Source organism: Bos indicus x Bos taurus, chromosome 1 (genome assembly GCF_003369695.1).
Source record: "Bos indicus x Bos taurus breed Angus x Brahman F1 hybrid chromosome 1, Bos_hybrid_MaternalHap_v2.0, whole genome shotgun sequence".
NCBI lineage: Eukaryota > Metazoa > Chordata > Mammalia > Artiodactyla > Bovidae > Bos > Bos indicus x Bos taurus.
In genome coordinates, this window is record NC_040076.1 from 132424179 (window position 1) to 132443160 (window position 18982).

At 41.0% G+C, this 18982-nt stretch overlaps 1 protein-coding gene across 1 annotated transcript in view; it reads right to left on the minus strand.

Annotated features, from left to right (window-relative positions):
* Window positions 1-18982, minus strand: part of PCCB (propionyl-CoA carboxylase subunit beta) — a 94528-nt gene that overhangs the window by 66961 nt on the left and 8585 nt on the right. Inside the window, exon 6 of the mRNA XM_027545441.1 lies at window positions 8666-8776. Coding sequence (XP_027401242.1) covers window positions 8666-8776 — 111 coding nt within the window. The remainder of the gene's footprint in view (window positions 1-8665; window positions 8777-18982) is intronic.

Consider the following 18982-nt stretch of genomic DNA (forward strand, 5'->3'; position numbering starts at 1 on the left):
GACATGGAACAACAGACTGGTACCAAATAGGGAAAGGAGTACATCAAGACTGCATATTGTCACCCTGCTTATTTAACTTATATGCAGAGTACATCATGAGAAACGCTGGGCTGGATGAAACACAAGCTGGAATTAAGATTGCTGGGAGAAATATCAATAACCTCAGATATGAAGATGACACCACCCTTATGACAGAAAGTGAGAAGAACTAAAGAGCCTCTTGATGAAAGTCAAAGAGGAGAGTGAAAAAGTTGGCTTAAAACATTCAGAAAACTAAGATCCTGGCATCTGGTCCCATCACTTCATTGCAAATAGATGGGGAAACAGTGGAAACAGTGGCAGACTTTATTTTGGGGGGCTCCAAAATCACTGCAGATGGTTGACTGCAGCCATGAATTTAAAAGACGCTCGCTCCTTGGAAGAAATGTTATGACCAACCTAGACAGCATATTAAAAAGCAGAGACATTACTTTGCCAACAAAGGTCCATCTTAGTCAAAGCTATGGTTTTTCCAGTTGCCATGTATGAATGTGAGAGTTGGACTATAAAGAAAGCTGAGTGCTGAAGAATTGATGCTTTTGAACTGTGGTGTTGGAGAAGACTCTTGAGAGTTCCTTGAACTGCAAGGAGATCCAACCAATCCATCCTAAAGGAAATCAGTCCTGAATAGTCATTGGAAGGACTAATGCTGAAGCTGAAACTCCAATACTTTGGCCATCTGATGCGAAGAACTGACTCATTTGAAAAGACCCTGATGCTGGGAAAGATTGAAGGTGGGAGGAAAAGGGGACGACAGAGGATGAGATGGTTGGATGGCATCACCGACTCAATGGACATGAGTTTGAGTAAACTCTGTGAGTTGGTGATGGACAGGGAGGCCTGGCGTGCTGCAGTCCACAGGGTTGCAAAGAGTTGGACACAACTGAGTGACGAGACAAATTGAACCCAGGAACTCCACTCCTAAATATACGTTCAAAAGAATTAAAAACAGGGATTCAAACAGATATATATACACAAATGTTTATTACAGAATTATTCACAAGAGCCTGAAGGTGGAAACAACTCACATGTTCACTGGCAGATGAATAAACAAAATATAGTAGTAGATACAAAGGAATATAATCACTCTTATAAAGGAAGGTTGACACATGCTACCATATGCATGAGCCGTGAAGACATACTAACCGAAATATGCCAGTCACAAAAAGACAAATATTTATGAGTCCAAAATTCTGAGATAGAAAGGGACTGGGAGTGGGGAATGAGGAACCAACATTTAATGAGTACAGAGTTTCAACTGTGGTAGATATGAAAAATTTCTGGTGGTAATGGTTGCACAAGTATATAAATGTACCTAAGGCCACAGAAACGTAACAAATTTTTACCACATTAACCATTTCTTATGTATATTCTATAACTTTTTTTTAAGTATTATATCTGGACTTCCCCGATGGCTCAGTGGTGAAGAACCCACCTGCCAGTGCAGGAGACACCAGCTGGATCCTGGGTCAGGGAAGATCCCACGTGCCTCGAAGCAAATAACCCCATGCACCGTAACTACTGAGTCTGTGTTCTAGTCCCTGGGAGCCGCAGCTACTGAGCCATGTGCCGTAACTACTGAAGCCCGCACGCCTGCAGCCCAAGCTTCACAATGAGAGGAGCCACTGCAATGAGAAGCCCGAGCACCCCGACAAGAAAGTAGCCCCTGCTCACTGCAACTCGAGAGGAGCATGTGCAGCAAGACCCAGCACAGTCAGAAATAAGTCAACAACTTTTCAAAAGTATTATATCAGTGTTAAACCTCTGGAATTTAACAACTGGTTATATAAGTGCTTAAGAATTATACACTGAAACATTAATAAGGTAAAGGGACATGATAGATATAACCCATTCTCAGTTAAGAATTCTGTACATTTGAAATTTCAAGATAAAAAGATTTCTTTTTCAATTCTGCCCAAAGGATAGCATTGAGACAGAAAACTTCCCATCACAGAGTTGAAGAAAACAGGTGCAACATACATAATTGATACTTATATCCAGACCATATAGAGAACTGCTAAAAACCGGTAAGAAAAAAATGAAAACCTCAATTTTTAAAAATGGGCAAAATTGATGAACAGGCATGCCACAAAAGAAACATAAAAATGAATTCCCTGGCAGTCCAGTGGTTAGACTCCTTGCTTTTACTGCCAAGGGCCAGGGTTCAATTCTTGGTCAGGGAAGTAAGATCCCACAAGTCACACAGCATAGACAAAAAATAAATAAGAAACATATGAAAAGGGTTCAACCTCATCAGTCACGTAAATGCAAATTAAGACAAGAAGAGACCACACCACATGTAAACTGGCATTAATTAAATTACGTCAATAAAAGTGCTGGCAAGGACATTAGTTCAGTTCAGTCACTCAGTCGTGTCTGACTCTTTGCGACCCCGTGGACTGCAGCACGCCAGGCTTCCCTGTCCATCACCAACTCCCGGAGCTTGCTCAAATTCATGTTCATCAAATCAGTGATGCCATCGATACGGTCGGCAAGGACATAGAACAAGTGAAATTCTCACACACTACCAGCAGAAATGTAAATTGCTGCAACTTCTTGGTAACAAGTGTTACCTAGAAAAGCTGAAGATATGTATATCCTATGACCTTGAGAAACTGAAACATGTATACAGCAAGATACATGTGTAAGAATGCTTACATCAGCATGATTTGTAATGGCTATACCACTATTAAAATGAAATACTTTTACAAAGTACATGGATAAACCTTAAAAGCACAAGTCACAGTCACACACAAGAGAATGTATATTATATTTACTTTAAAGGTAAAATAGGCAGCATTACCCCACTGTTTAGTGAGACATGAATAAAATTTTAAAGCAAAAAGCAAAACAAATTTTTAAATTACTGTAAAAGTTGAAATAAATACTTCTAGGCAGGATAGATGGAGATAATAATGATTAGGAGGGTGATGAGAGCAGGGCTCCTGGAGGGCCATTTCTTTCTTTAAATTTTTTGGCTGAGCTGAATGGAATATGGGATCATAGTTCCCTGACCAGAGATCAAAACCACACCCCCTTGCAGTGGCAGCACAAAGCCTTAACCACTGGACCACCAGGGAAGTCCCTGGAGGGCCATTTCTCGATCTGGGTGTTATTTACATGAATCTGTACTTAATAATAATTGCTTTACATACTTTATGTACTTCCCTGAGTATGTACTACATTAGAAAATTTAAAGTGTTTAAAATCTGGGGGACTTCCCCAGTGGTTCAGTGGTTAAGAATCTGCCTGTCAGTTCTGGGGACATGGATTCCATCCCTGCTCCAGGAAGATCCCACGTGCCGAGGGGCAGCTAAGCCCACGTGCCACAACTACTGAGCCTGTGTTCTAAACCCTGTCTTCAAGACAAGCCGCCGCAATAAGAAGTCTGCACGCCTCAACTAGAGAGTAGTTCCTGCTTGTCCCAATTAGAGAGTCTCTGCACAGTAAGACCCAGTGCAGCCAAAAATAAAAATAAATCAACAAGTAAATAAATAGAGTACTTAAAAATTTTTTAAATTAACTGGGAGAGGAGGCTGAGACAGAAGCAGGAAAATCAGTTAGAAGGATTCTGCAATAACCCTAAATGGGGTGTTTGACTCAAAGTAATGGCAGTGTAAGTGATAAGACATACATGCCAATTTGATTATGCTTTAGATTACATCCTAAGGTAGAGCAAACATGATTTCTGACTGATTGAACTTGGAATTTGACAGAAAAATATGAGTCAAAATTATGTCAATGTTTTTGACCTGAGCCAATGGAAGGCTGGTCTTGCCATTTATTGAGACGAGGAAGGCTACAGAAGAGCACTTTGGGAAAGGTTCAGGAAAGATCTAAACCTATCCATGTTGAGAAACCCATTCAAGTCCAGATGGAAACGTTGATAGGAAACTGAATGTCTAGTCCTGGAGTTCAGGAGACTGTTCCATCATGAAGAAATAGGTCTGAGAGCTGTCAGCACATAGATATTTAAAGTCTTGAGGTAGGATAAGATCACCAAGGGAATGAGAGAATTGCTAGAAAAAACCAAGAGAGTATGGCGCCCTGCTGTTTCAAAGAGGAAGAAGTGGCAAGACGGGCCAAGTGCTGCTTGGAAGATCAAGAAACATGAGGCCTGAGAAACGTCCACTGGATTTACTGATACAGAAATCGTTGATGTCTTTGATAAGAGAAACTGATATTACCAATGACCCTGAATAGAATAATATCCTTTTCACCCTAAATTAAATGTCTAAGTATATTTGGGCTTCCCTGTGGCTCAGATGGTAAAGAACCTGCTTGTAATGCAGAAGGCTGAGGTTCGATCCCTGGATTGGGAAGATCCCCTGGAGAAGGGAATGACAACCCACTCCAGTATTCTTGCCTGGAGAACTCCATGGACAGAGGAGCCTGGCAAGCTACAGTCCATGGGGTCAAAAAGAATCAGACATGACTGAGTGACTAACACACACAAGTATATTTAGATTTATTTCTCAATTCTGTTCTGCTCCCTGGTCCACTTATTTACTATGGAGAAGTAAATGGCAATGGCAAGTAAGTGGGCAATGGCACCCCACTCCAGTACTCCTGCCTGGAAAATCCCATGGACAGAGGAGCCTGGTGGGCTGCAGTCCATGGGGTTGCTAAGAGTTGGACATGACTAAGCGATTTCACTTTCACTTTTCACTTTCATGCACTGGAGAAGGAAATGGCAACCCACTCCAGAGTACTTGCCTTGAGAATCCCAGGGACGGGGGAGCCTGGTGGGCTGCCGTCCATGGGGTCACACAGGTCAGACACGACTGAAGTGACTTAGCAGCAGCAGCTATTTATTTACAAACTGACCAAACAGTTTTAGTTATTTTAGCTTTATAATGTATTTTCTCTCCTGGCAGCACTAGCTCTTCATTGCACTTCCTGCATGGTATGTCTATTTTTACACTGTGGTTTTCCCCCTAATACGAACTTTATAGTTACCTTGTCTAGTCCTTTAAAAGAGAATCTGCTAGCATTTTTACTGTACTCTCATTAAACATTTAAGATGCAGACTGGTTAAGGCTTAATGATTAGTTGTGGAGAACAAGAAAGAGGAGGTGGTACCAATACATAGGTATTAAAGTTCTACCAGTGAAGAATGAAAACACAGGATTAAAAGACAAAGCATACAAAGTCAACATAGAAATCAGCTATATTTCTACATACTATATACAAAATATCTGAGAAAGAAATAAAACCAGCCTATTCACAATAGCATCGAACATTACAATACCTAGGGATTAATTTAACCAAGGAATTGAAAACTACAGGACTTTGATAAAAAACACCAAAGAAGACACAAATAAATGGGAGGAAAAAAACCCCATGCTTATGGATAAAAATATTGTCAAAATGTTCATACTACTCAAAGCCATGTATAAATTCCATGCATCTCCTATCAAAACTGCAATGGCATTTTTCAACAGAAATCTGTCATCATGGCATAAAAAGAGAAACTCAGACTAATGGAACAGAATCAAGAGCCCAGAAACAAGCACTCACATACACAGTCAATGAATACTTGACAAGTGAGTCAAGAATACTCAGTGAGGAAAAGATAGTCTCTTCAGTAGATTTACAATGGGAAAACTGGATAACCACACGCAGAAGGTGAAACTGGACTTGGACCCATATCTTGCACCTCTCACAAAAATTAACTTAAAATGAATTAACAACTTAAAAACCTGAAGCTGTAAAACTCCTAGAAAAAAAAACACAGGGGAAATACTCCCTAACACTGGTCTTGGCAATAATTTTATGTATGACACCAAAAGGGTATGCAACAGAAGTAAAATAGGTGTGAGGATTCCATAGTGGCTCAGTGATAAAGAAACCGCCTGCCAATGCAGGAGACACAGCTTTGATCCTCGGTCTGGGAAGATCACACATGCCACCAAGCAACTAAGGCCATGCTCCACATCTACTGAGCCAGCACTCCAGAGCCCACATGTTACAATTACGGAAGCCCTCGCACCTAGAATAGCAATAAAGACCTAGCACAGCCATAAATAAATGAATTTTTAAAAACAAATTAGTAAGTGGGACTATATCAAACTAAAAAGCTTCTACGGAGCAAAAGAAACAATCAACAAAATGAAACGGCAACCTACTGAATGGGAGAAACTATTTGCAAATCATATATCTAATAAGGAGTTAATATTCAAAATATATAGAGAACTCAAGCAACAGCAAAGTTTTTTTGATTAAAAAATGGGCAAAGGATCTGAACACGTATTTTTCCAAAGAGAATATAAAAATGGGTCCATGAAAAGATGCTCAATATCACTCATCATCAGGGAAATGCAAACCAAAACCACGATGAGGTTTTAGCTTCACACCTGTTAGAAAGGCAATTACCAAAAAGTCAAGAAATGACAAGTGTTAGTGAGGATGTGGGAAAAAAATGGAACACTTGTGCACATTGGTAGGAATGTAAATTGATACAGCCATTGTAGAAAAAAATACGGAAAGATTCCTCAAAAAGCTAAAAACAGAACTATAAAATGATCCAGCAATCTCACTTCTGGGTATATATCCAAAGGAAATCAAATCAGGACCTCAAAGAGATAACTGCATTTCCATGTTCAATACAGCATTATTCACAATAACCAAAATACGGAAACAACCTAAGTACCCACCAATGGATGAATGGATAAAAAAAATGTGACACACATACACACACACACACAGAGCATTATCCATCGGATATGCATATCAATGAAGAAAATGTGACACATACACACACACAACCACGCCCAGAGAAATATTAAGCCATGATAAAAAAGGAAATCCTACCATTTGTGACATGAATAGACTCTTAGGGCACTTTGCTTAGCATATACTAAGCAAAATAAGTCAGAGAAAGAGAAATACTGTATGATCTCATTTACATGTGGACTCTAAAACAGCTGAACTAGTAGAAAAAGAATGGTGGTTACCAAGTTGGGGGGGCATGTTAATCGAAAGATACAACCTTCCAATTATAAGATGAATAAGTTCTGGGGATTTACTGTACAACATGGTGATTAGTTATCAGTAAATATCATATCATATACCGGAAAATTGCTGAGAGAGTAGATCTTAAGTGTTATCATCACAAAATAGGAATGGCACTTATGCGAGGACTATGGGGGTAATCACTTTGCAATATGTAAGTATCAAATCAACATGTACACATTAAACTAGAACAATGTAATATGTCAATTATATCTCAATAAAACAGGGGAAAATGTTTTAAAATCCCAGCATGTAAGTAGGGAGAGGAGGAAAGAAGGCTTTAGCCAAAGGAACTGATCCCACACCTCCATTCCTACCAGGTAGGAAGACAACAGACACAGATTTAGTGGGCAGTTCAAGGAATCCCGCTTTGTTCAGGAAGCAAGGGATGTGGTCATCTTAATTTTTAAAGCCCAACCTAAATGGAACATTGAACTTTTAGGTTGTTTTTAATCCATCACTAAGAAAAAATAGTTGAATCCAGGGGTAAGGACTCTGCTAAATCTTAATTCCTAATGCCAGAGAGAAAAGGATTTCCTATGTACGTTCCCTGTGTTTACACTGTTTTCATCTTGGATAATTCTCTTTCATTTTGCACACTAATTTGTCTTGACATTTATTGCTCATTATGTTTAAAAATATTTTAAGAGAAAAGACTTTTTTAAGTATCAGGGTAAGGGTAATTACATATGTATGATTTCAAATAGGCTTCTTTTAAAAATCATTTTTTTCAAAGGCTACATATTGTATGATTCCAATTATATGACTTTTTTAAAAAATGTGGACCATTTTTAAAGTCTTTCCTGAATTGGTTACAATATTGCTTCTGTTGTTTATGTTTTGGTTTTTTGGCCATGAGGGCTATGGGATCTTAGCTCCCAGAAAAGTATGTTAGTCACTCAGTCCTGTCTGACTCTTTTTGACCCCATGGACTGTAGCCCACCAGGCTCCTCTGTCCATGGAATTCTCCAGGCAAGAATACTGGAGTGGCTTGTCATTCCCTTCTCTAGGGGATATTCCTGACCCAGGGATCAAACCCAAACTCCCTGCATTTGAAGGCAAAGTCTTAACCACTAAACTGCCAGGGAAGTCCCCCAAAATCATTTTAAAATATCGAGTCATCTAAATCATGTAATAAAGATATGTACCTTGCACAATGAAGCTAAAAATCAGATTTAACATTATCATCATAGACAAAATATAATAAAATGGCAAAGAGCTGAAGAAATAAAGGCAGAACATAAGAAACAACTTCCCAGTGAAACAGATTACAGAAAAGTTTTCCATGAGAAACTTTCTAATAGAATCCAGTAAATAATCACCTGTTTGGGCAGAGGATAGAATCCTTTGATTACCTAAAACCATCTGCAATTCATATCGGCAAGTAAAATCACCCGCCAATGAAGTACCTAAGCACGTTCTGCCACTGAATGCACACAAGCTGCATTTTCATGCCAGAACTTTCTCCCTACCAAGATTTTATCATCACTACGTTGAAAGTCAATACAACTGTACAGATAACAACCCAGATCTGGGTCAGGAATGACTGCTATTGCAGGTGAGGTGCTGCATAACTCTCAAAGGGGAGGAGAACCAGGAATTTCTTTCTTACCTTCACCATGAACGTGAAATCTGTTAAGGCTGGGGAGTAAACAGCCCCACCAGCACATGGGCCCATGATCAGAGAAATCTGAGGGATGACTCCGGATGCCGTGACATTCCTCTGCCAAAAGAGAAAGGCAAAGGTATCTAGTTACAGAGGTGTTCAAGGCATTATCTGCAGAAAGACAGAGGCAACAATGAAAGTACATTTGGCTTTTATTCACAGAAATTCTATCCAAGAGAGCTAATCTGTACAGTTTCTTCCAATATTGTATATGGGATCTTCTCCCCATAACTGGTGGGAGGGTTGACATATTACTTTCTGGACCAAATAACCTCCTCTCTCCTTGGCGGGGCATTCATTCCCCAAAAGCTCCACCAGGACATGAACTCAGAGAGAACCCCACCACTCTCACCCCACCTCTAAACACACCTCAGGCCAGAGCCTCTGTCTGTACAAAACTGGCTGAAAGAATGAATAGAAACCTTAGGCATAATACACAGGGCCAACACTTATCCTGGACCCTTGACCTCTTCTTGGAGCCCCTTCCCACTGCACACAGAGGATACCCAATAGTTACAGGGTAAGCCTAAGAGGTTAAGTGCTACTTTACCCTGAGTCTTCAGTGTCTGCCCACCCCTAGACAAAGCAGATGGGCAATAAGGAGGCAGCAGGAGCCAGAAGGGCTCCACAGGGACAACGGTGCTGTGAAGAGCCAACCCTCAGGCCATCTCTCATACATGACCACTGGAAAAACCATAGCCTTGACTAGATGGACCTTTGTTGGCAAAGTAATGTCTTTGCTTTTTAATATGCTGTCTAGGTTGGTCATAACTTTCCTTCCAAGGAGTAACTAAATCTACAGGTTTAGTTGATTTTAATTCATTGTTTATTTCTTGGAGGGAGAGTATGTAAAACATTACTATGGTTCAAATTTCAGCTCTTAGCACAGCAGCAGCTACCCCTACCCAGCCCCTAACCCGAGCCATGAGGCACATGCAGCAGCTATGCATGTTTTCCCAGAAGAGTTTACCCAGACAAAGGCAAAAAGGACTCTGTCCTCCAAATACTGGAAATCCATGCTATGATGGTCAGCTGCTGATTCTAACCAGAGGTGCAGTTAGGAAGTTAGGCAGCCATGGTTGTTGCACCTCACCTCATTGTTGCAAGCCCCTCCCTCCAGCTCAGAATCACTTGCATGAGGGCAAATCAAACCTAGAATGAGATGCCACATCACACGTATTAGGATGGCTACTATTTTAAAAAATAGAAAATAAGCAGTGTCGGTAAGGATGAGGAGAAACTGGGCCCCTTGTGCACTGCTGGTGGGAATGTAAAATGGTACAGCTGCTGCGAAAAATAGCATGGTGGGTTCTAAAAAATCTTTAAATAGAATTATCACACAATCCAGAATGTTTACTGTGGAGCCCTATACCAAGGTCACAGGTGCAAGGCCTTGTACCAAGGCCACAGATGTGGAGCCCCACAACCAAGGTCATCTCCGGAACTGACTGAGCCCCATAACAACTGTTGCCGAGAGCCCCTCTAATCTAAACTGGCTTGTTCTCTGACAGCATATTAGATAAAAATATCCACCCTGTTCACCACCTTATAGCATCCTCACCAATCACCTAATGCCACCCTTCCAGCAGGAATTTTCTTTGTTGTGAGGCTACAAATATTGGCTACTAGCCCACGAAACGCGTGGGCTCTCGCTTGAGCCAGCCACTGTTATAACAGCATCCCCCACTCTAATAAACTCAATCCTCCTCTCAGTCTGCCTCATGTCAGGAATTTCTTTTCCAACCCACAACATCTACTTCTGGGGATATACCATATAGAATGCAAAACAGCGTCTCAAGGAGATAATTTTACACCCACATTCATAGCAGTATTACTCACGATAGCTAAAATGTGGGATCAACCCAAATGCCCATCAATAGATGAATGGATAAACAAAATGTATGTGTATACAGTGGAATATTATTCAGCCAGTCACAAAAAAACCAATGTGCAATTTTCCTTAAATAAGCTATTTCTTCAAATAATAGAAACAGAGTAGAATGGTGATTACCAGGGGTTGGGGAAGGGGATAACAGAGAGTAATTGTTTAATGGGTTCAGAGTTTCAGTTTTGCAAGACAAAAAGTTATGGAGATGAACAATGGTGACAGGTGCATAAAATCATGAATGTATTCAAGACCACTGAACTGTACATTTAAGAATGTTTAAATTTAGTAAGTTTTCTATTATGCATATTTTACCACAACTATTTAAAAAAGATGAAGAAAAGCTGTCCATATTCTGCAGAAAATATCAAGCTGGGTGAACAGGCTTCCAGCTATGACAGAGTGAAGAGTTCAGAAAATCTCTCCCCAAAAACCAACTATAAAATATCACTAAATTGTCAAAAACATTTCAGGGCTCTGAAACTGGACCAAACATTAACGGAGGCGTGTTTACTAATGAAAAGCTGCTGACTGTGTGATAAGAACGGTGGGAGTCTAAGGCATTCTTAACCAAGGCTCTATCATTGCCCACACAAGCTCAGGACGTCCTTCAGGGTGAAAGAAAATACCACCAGACGGTAATTCAAATCCACAAGAAGTAAGAACACTAAAACTGGTAAATGTGTGGTTAAATATACAATATTGCATAAACATAGTTCTCTCTCTCAATACTTTTAAAACAAGGGTACATAAAGCAAAAACGGTAACACGTTGATGTTAGACTTATAACAATAACAGCACAAAGAAAGGAGGATAAAAATGGAGCTCTGTGGAACAAAGCTCTTATATTTTACCAGAATTAAGTCAGGATCAATTTGAAATAGATAAATTTACATATTATTACCCTTAGAGCTGAAACCATGTACAAGCCCCGTGTCCTTGTCTTTTGAAGTAAAATGCTGACTCAAGAGTTAATGAGTGGGAAAGGTGAAGATGCAGAAACAAAGAGTAGCTGTTGGGCTAAGGCACTGGTAACAGTTTAGACTATAATTCTGCCACATAACAGAATCACCAAACTGCCAGTTTCCTGAAAGACATAAACCCCTGACACACATTCCTAAGTTGTTTTTACAGGAAGCAGACCCCCTCCAGATGAAAAACGCTAACCACAGGAGCATAGACCCTGGGCTGGCTGAAACCAGAAGGTTGACTGTATTGCTGATCCCGTTCGTGATGCCAATTGTTTTGCTGTTCACACTGTTCACTGAACCCAGGGTAGGCAAGCTAAGAGGCTGGAAGAAGACACAAGGAGCCATAGGAACTGCAGACATGTTTATTCTCTCTTGGCTGGCACGGCAGCCATAACACAGCCTCTCTCCTAGCTGACACAGCAACTGTAGCAGCAGCCACAACATAGCCATAACCGAGTCATCACATTACCTCACATAACATAACCATGATGCCACCCCAGCAGCCAGGGCTTTTCAGGTGAAGCTTATATATATTTATAGAACAAAAGTAGCCAGTGGCCAAGCAAGTATCTCATGGAGTGCATGAGTATTGCTATAATTGATCTCAGCTGTTACATAACCCTGCAAAGACATTGTTTACAGAACATAGGGTGAGAGGGTGTGAGAACATGGAGCGAGAGAGCCCGACTGGAGCCATCTTGTTAATTTCCCCACAGTTGATGATGCTAGAAACTTCACCTTGATGCCAACCAATCTAAGAACTGTCCATGAGCTGATCATGCCCTGCTCCTTGAACACTATAAAACTCTTCACTACCCCTTCCATGGGTGGGTCACACAGTCTTCAGGGCATTAGCCCACTCTGGCCCCCTTTGCCTGCTGCTGCTAAGTCACTTCAGTCGTGTCCGACTCTGTGTGACCCCATAGACGGCAGCCCACCAGGCTCCCCCGTCCCTGGGATTCTCCAGGCAAGAACACTGGAGTGGGTTGCCATTTCCTTCTCCAGTGCATGAAAGTGAAAAGTGAAAGTGAAGTTGCTCAGTCGTGTCTGACTCTTAGCGACCCCATGGACTGCAGCCTACCAGGCTCCTCTGTCCTTTGCATGGCAAAGCAATAAAAGCTAGTCTTTTCTACTTCACCCAAAACTCTGTCTCCGTGTTTCTATTTGGCACCTGTGAAGAGAGGCTGAGTTTCAACAAGAGTAACCACTTAAAAAACTCATACAGTACCAAAAGTTCAGAGGAATTGAAAAGGTACATTTAAAAATATATGTTTGACGTAATATTTGAGTGACATCAAAGAAGATTATAGAAAAGGAATCCATCCCACCACCAAAATAACTATGGAGTTGGCAGGAACTGTCTGAAGCAACTCTTTTGAAACTCTGGAATCTAAGGGAACACTTGTAGCTTCCAGGAAAGACTTCCTAAAGTGGTAGGTAAATTTCGGTCAATTTTCACATTTAGCATAGTAGTCTTGCAACAGAGTTCTTGGCTTCCTTAATTAGTAGAAATTAACTAGAGACCAGATAAGAAATTCAGGGGAGGCTTAGGGTGGGCAGAGGGAGGAGGAAACCCATGCTCAGCAGGGAGGAGCAAGAACAAACAAGTTTCCTTTGGTTGCTGGTTCCCCAAATTGGGAGGCAGGCAGGTGGTGAGCTTGTTCATTATATTGGGTGAGGGTAAGGCAATGGCTCCCCACTCCAGTACTCTTGCCTGGAAAATCCCATGGACAGAGGAACCTAGTAGGCTACAGTCCATTGGGTCGCTAGGAGTCGGACACGACTGAGCGACTTCACTTTCACTCTTCACTTTCATGCATTGGAGAAGGAAATGGCAACCCACTCCAGTGTTCTTGCCTGGAGAATCCCAGGGACTGGGGAGCCTGGTGGGCTGCCGTCTATGGGGTCGCACAGAGTCGGACACGACTGAAGCGACTTAGCAGCAGCAGCAGGGGTGCGTCCAGGTGTCAGACCAGAGGGTGGCTTAGGTGGTTTGCCCTCCCCCTCGGTAGTGTTCTGTGCAGACGGCATGCACAGCACCCTGCTTTCGCTCCAGGCTCCTTAGAAGCAGCAGTTGTGTTTTCTGGTTTCTTTGTATCTTTTGTCCAGGATTTGTCCTGACTGCCCATGCATGAAGTTATTTTTAGTCCCATATAGTTTCTCTGTATTTTGTTGCTCGAGGTGTGTCCAGGTACAAGCATTGCAGCATTGCAGCAAAGAGTCCCAGGTCTCAGTAGCTACCCTCCCACGGCCTACAACCCTGTGGCAGCCTGGGTTCCTAGGGTGGCTAGCTGGGGTCAGGGTGGGTAACAAGGGCTTTGTCCTCCAAAAATCAGGTTTGTGGATTTGGTTACTGATCAAAGGTTTTGATCACTGGGAGGCCAGCACAGAGGCTAGCCACTGTTTTACCCCTGACTAGCTAAAGCCACTTCCCAGCTGAGATGGGATTTAAAGGGACTTCTCATCTCCTAGGAGCCAGATATTTAAAGAAATCTTTGTCAGGTCACCAGATGACTGTAGACACAATGGAATTGTTAGGGGAAGCACACTGACTGAAACTGCCCACCCTGGCCAGGCACCATAGTAACCATTTGCATGAGTTATTTTATGAAGGAGGTCCTGGTAAAGAACATGAAGCTAAGAAGCCACCATCAACCATAAGAGTTCAGGAAAAGTCAAAAGGAGGTGCCAGGTGTCTACCACCTCCCAGAATCCTTCTCACTGGCATCCCTCTTGGCTGAGCGTGCCATCAGGAAACAGAACAATTGGCCAAAGACAACTTGGAAACTAATCCCATCACCATAAAACCTGAGACTGCAAACCACGTGGCAGAGAAGTTCTCCTGGGTTCCCTTACCCTGCTGCTCTCCACCCAGGCACCCTTTCCCAATAAAACCTCTTGCTTTGTTAGCATGTGTGTCCCTCAGTGAGTGTGTGACAAGAGCCCACTTTCAGGCCCTGGAAGGGGTTCCCCTTCCTGCAACAGAATTAAAACTTCATGAAATCATGAAGATTTTGTCCAGTGTTTTTTTTTTTAAATGGAGTTTTATAGATTTTGGCTCTCATATTAGGTCTGTGATCCCTTTTGAGTTAAGTTTTGAGTATGGTGTGAGGTCAGGGTCCAAATTCATCCTTGTCTCACCACCATTTACTGACATGATCATTCTTTCTCTCTTGAATTGAATGGAAAACATTTTGCAAAATAAGTTGGAAAAGTCACAAATGGAAGCCCCTGGTGACTCAGACAGTAAAAAATCTGACTGCAATGCAAGAGACCAGGGTTCAATCCCTGGGTCAGGAAGATCCCCTGGAGAAGTGAACGGCAACTCACTCTAGTGTTCTTGCCTAGAAAATCCCACGGACAGAGGAGCCTGATGGGCTACAGTCCGTGGGTTCACAAAGAGTCAGACACGACTGAGCAACTAACACTTTCACTTTTCAGCCCCCAATAAGCAAAAATCAGCAATCTAAAAAGTGGGAGAATTAGATTTCCAACATCACCAAACGTAATTCAATGTCTAGTACATAAAAAAAATTACTAAACAAAGAAACAGCCTAGTATAGTCTATTTACAGGGAAAAAAAGAACCTGACAAAAACTACTGCTGGGAAGCCCAGACAATGGAATTATAAGTCAAAGATGTTATATTAACTGTCTTAAATATGTTCAGTGAGCTATAGGGAATCAGGAAAACAGTGTGTGAACAAAATGAGAAAGACACTAAAGAAACAGAAATTATGGAGAGAAGCCAAGCATAAATTCTGGAGTTAAAAAGTACAATAACTAAAACAAAAAGATGACTAAAGGGGTTTAACAGATTTTAGCAAGCAGGAGAACCTGAGAGAACTTGAAGACAAGACATCTGAAACTATTCACTCTGAGGAACAGCGAAAAAGGAAAAAAAAATAAGACTAGAGACTGAGGAACGTGTGGAAAAACATCAAATGAATCAACAAACACCATATACGAATACCAGGAGAGACTGTACTTCTGATGTGAAGATAAGCATATAGATTAGTGGAAAAGAACTGAGTCCAGAAAGAAACCCTTACATTTATGTCAATTGATTTTCTTTCCACCAAAGTGCCAGGACAATTCAAGAGAGAAAGAATGATCATGTCAGTAAATGGTGGTGAGACAAGGATGAATTTGGACCCTGACCTCACACCATACTCAAAAATTAACTCAAAAGGGATCACAGACCTAATATGAGAACCAAAATCTATAAAACTCCATTTAAAAAAAAAAAACACTGGACAAAATCTTCATGATTTCATGACATATTGCACAGGGTTCTTACATATGACAAATAAAACATGATTCACAATAGAAAAAACTGATAAACTGGACTTTAAAATTTTAAATTTTGTACTTCAAAAGCCACCATTAAGAAACAAAAAGCTACAGACGAAAAATAAACTTGTAAATCTGATAGAGGATTTGTATCCCGAATATATAAAGAACTCTCACAACTCAAGATCCAATTATAAAATGAGCAAAAGATCTGAATAAACACTTCAGCAAATAAAATATACAAATGACTACTACATACATTAAAAAATACTCAACAGGATTCATTAGCAGAAAAATACAGACTAAAACCTTAGATACCACTACTTATCACTGAAATGGCTATAATGAAAAAAGATGACAATGCTAAGTGTCAACAAAGATGGCTGGAACCTGAAACCCTCAATTACAGCCACTTTGGAAATATTTTGGCAGTTTCTTGTATAGTTACACATAAACTTATCACAATGAAGTTGAGCAGGATCTTGTAAGACCTTCCCAAATACAAAAATCTTACTGTGTCCTGCAATTCTTGTTTGTAGGAAAAATGGTTCAGCCTCCTAGACCTTCCCTGAGATCCAAAGGGCAGATTCAAACAGTAACTAGTTAAGGGAGTGAATGGGGCCTGGGCCTGTTCATCCTCAGGGGATGTGCCTAACAATTTGATACACATCTCTGAGTTCTACAGAAACTAAGGCCCTCTACCACCAGGGTGGGGGATGGTAACTTGAGGCTAAGCATATGCACTGGACCCCAGCCTGGCTGGAACCAGAATGCTGATGAGTGAGATTCCTGGAACACCACCATGTTATCTCACCATCAGCCAGATAGAGGAAGGTCAGACACACTGCTACTCCCCTCCCTCACCTTCCCAAAAACTCTTCCCTGAAACCCACCAGGGAGTACAGGTCTTTCCTTGGCCCTACAATAAACCTTCCTCCACTCCAAACTCCAACATTTTAGTTTTGTTTGGCCTCACTGTGCATCTGGCACACAAACTTGGGTTCAATAATTTGACACAATAATTCTACTCTTAGGAATATACTCAAGGGTTATGAAAATATATGTCTACATAATGAGTTATATACAAATGTACATTGCAGCATTATTTATAATAGCCAAAGTAGAAATCCAAATGTCCATCAATTAGATAAACAAAATGTGGTATATCTATCTGTATAATATTATTCAGCAATAAACACAAACCACTGATAAACAGTACAATATGAATGAACTTCAAAACCATTATGCTAAGTGGAGAGAGTCAGATGAAAAAGGATCTTTTTGGAAGGAAAGAATCTAAACTATAGATTGTGGTAATGGTTTAAGTATATTTTAGAAATTGTTGACAGAGAAGGCAATGGCACTCCACTCCAGTACTCTTGCCTGGAAAATCCCATGGATGGAGGAGCCTGGTAGGCTGCAGTCCATGGGGTTGCTAAGAGTCGGACACAACTGAGCGACTTCACTTTCACTTTCATACGTTGGAGAAGGAAATGGCAACCCACTCCAGTGTTCTTGCCTAGAGAATCCCAGGGACAGGGGAGCCTGGTGGGCTGCCGTCTATGGGGTCGCACAGAGTCAGACAAGACCGAAGCGACTTAGCGGCAGCAGCACTTGTTGAATTGTATGCAATGTACGGCTTTTATGACTTGTAAATTATATCTCAATAAAGCTGTATTTGAAAATATCGGAAGACAAACAAAATTTGAGGAAATGTTACAGATTAAAGGAGATTAAAGAGATATGACAACTAAAAGTGAAAGTGAAGTCTCTCAGTCGTGTCCGACTCTTAGCGACCCCATGGACTGTAGCCTACCAGGCTCCTCCGTCCATGGGATTTTCCAGGCAATAGTACTGGAATGGCTTGCCATTTCCTTCTCCAGGGGGGATCTTCCCAACCCAGGGATCGAACCCAGGTCTCCTGCATTGCAGATAGATGCTTAACCCTCTGAGCCACTAAAGGCAGTACCTAATCCTAGATTGGATTGGGGGTGGGGGAGGTGGTGATGCCCAGGGAGTGGGGAGTAATTTAAAGGTCTTTATTAGGATCATTTGATGGAATATGAATAACATCGATGAGTCAGTATGAAGTTTCCTAACTATGGTACTCTGTTTATACAAGAATGTCCTTGTTCTTAGAAAACAATGAAGGATTTAGGAGATAAAGGGTGCACAATCTCCAATCTATTCTCAAATGTTTCAGAAAAATATAACATGCAAATATGCACATAGAGAGAGAAAATGATAAGAGCAAACACGAAAAATGTAAACTGGTGAATGCGGGTAAACGATATATAGGAGTTCCTTTACTCCCTAGCGGGCTATCCCTAGAGCTCAAGTTTAAAGATTAAAAAGTAGGTTTAAGATCTACAAAGTGGCTGCTTAACGCACCCAAGTGCTCCCACAACTAGCTGAGTATCATACACAAAGTAAACACACATTTTTCTATTTGATGACAGAGGGCAGTGGCCAGGAATAAAAGCCCTCATAAGCTTGCAGGCCAGAGGACAACAAGAACAGCTGGCCTGATTAGAAACAATGTCTGCCTGTCTCCCTCCCATCTCTCCTCCCTTCCCTGGAAATGCTGACCTGTCCCTTCTCTTAAGTTTCCATTTGGCAGGATCTCTCCCTCACCCCAGCCTCCCTTACTATACTCTCACAACACACTACCCACTTCAAATAACACATTTAATTTATTTTTGTGTTTCTTTTTATTTCCTTCTCTTTAATTTCAGTCTGTAAGAAAGCAGAAAGACATCTGAAATGATGTTCACCAAGTGTTCCTGAATGGTGAGGTCTGGGGGAAGGGAGATTTCTTTCTTCTTTGCCCTACAGCTTGAACTTTGTAATGATCTTGTAATGTCTTAACCAAAAAAAAAAAAAAAAAAAGCACTGCTTTTTAAAAATTTCCAATCCTATAGATACATGTATACATATAACCAAATCACTACACTGTACATCTGAAGCTAATATAGCATTGTTAATCAACTATACTCCAATATAAAATAAAAAGTTTAAAAAAAATTATATAAGAAATTCCTAATTCCAGCAAGTCAGTTCATTTTAACCTTTTAGATTCCTTCCTCCTTGCTTTTGAAAAAAAAAAAAAAATATT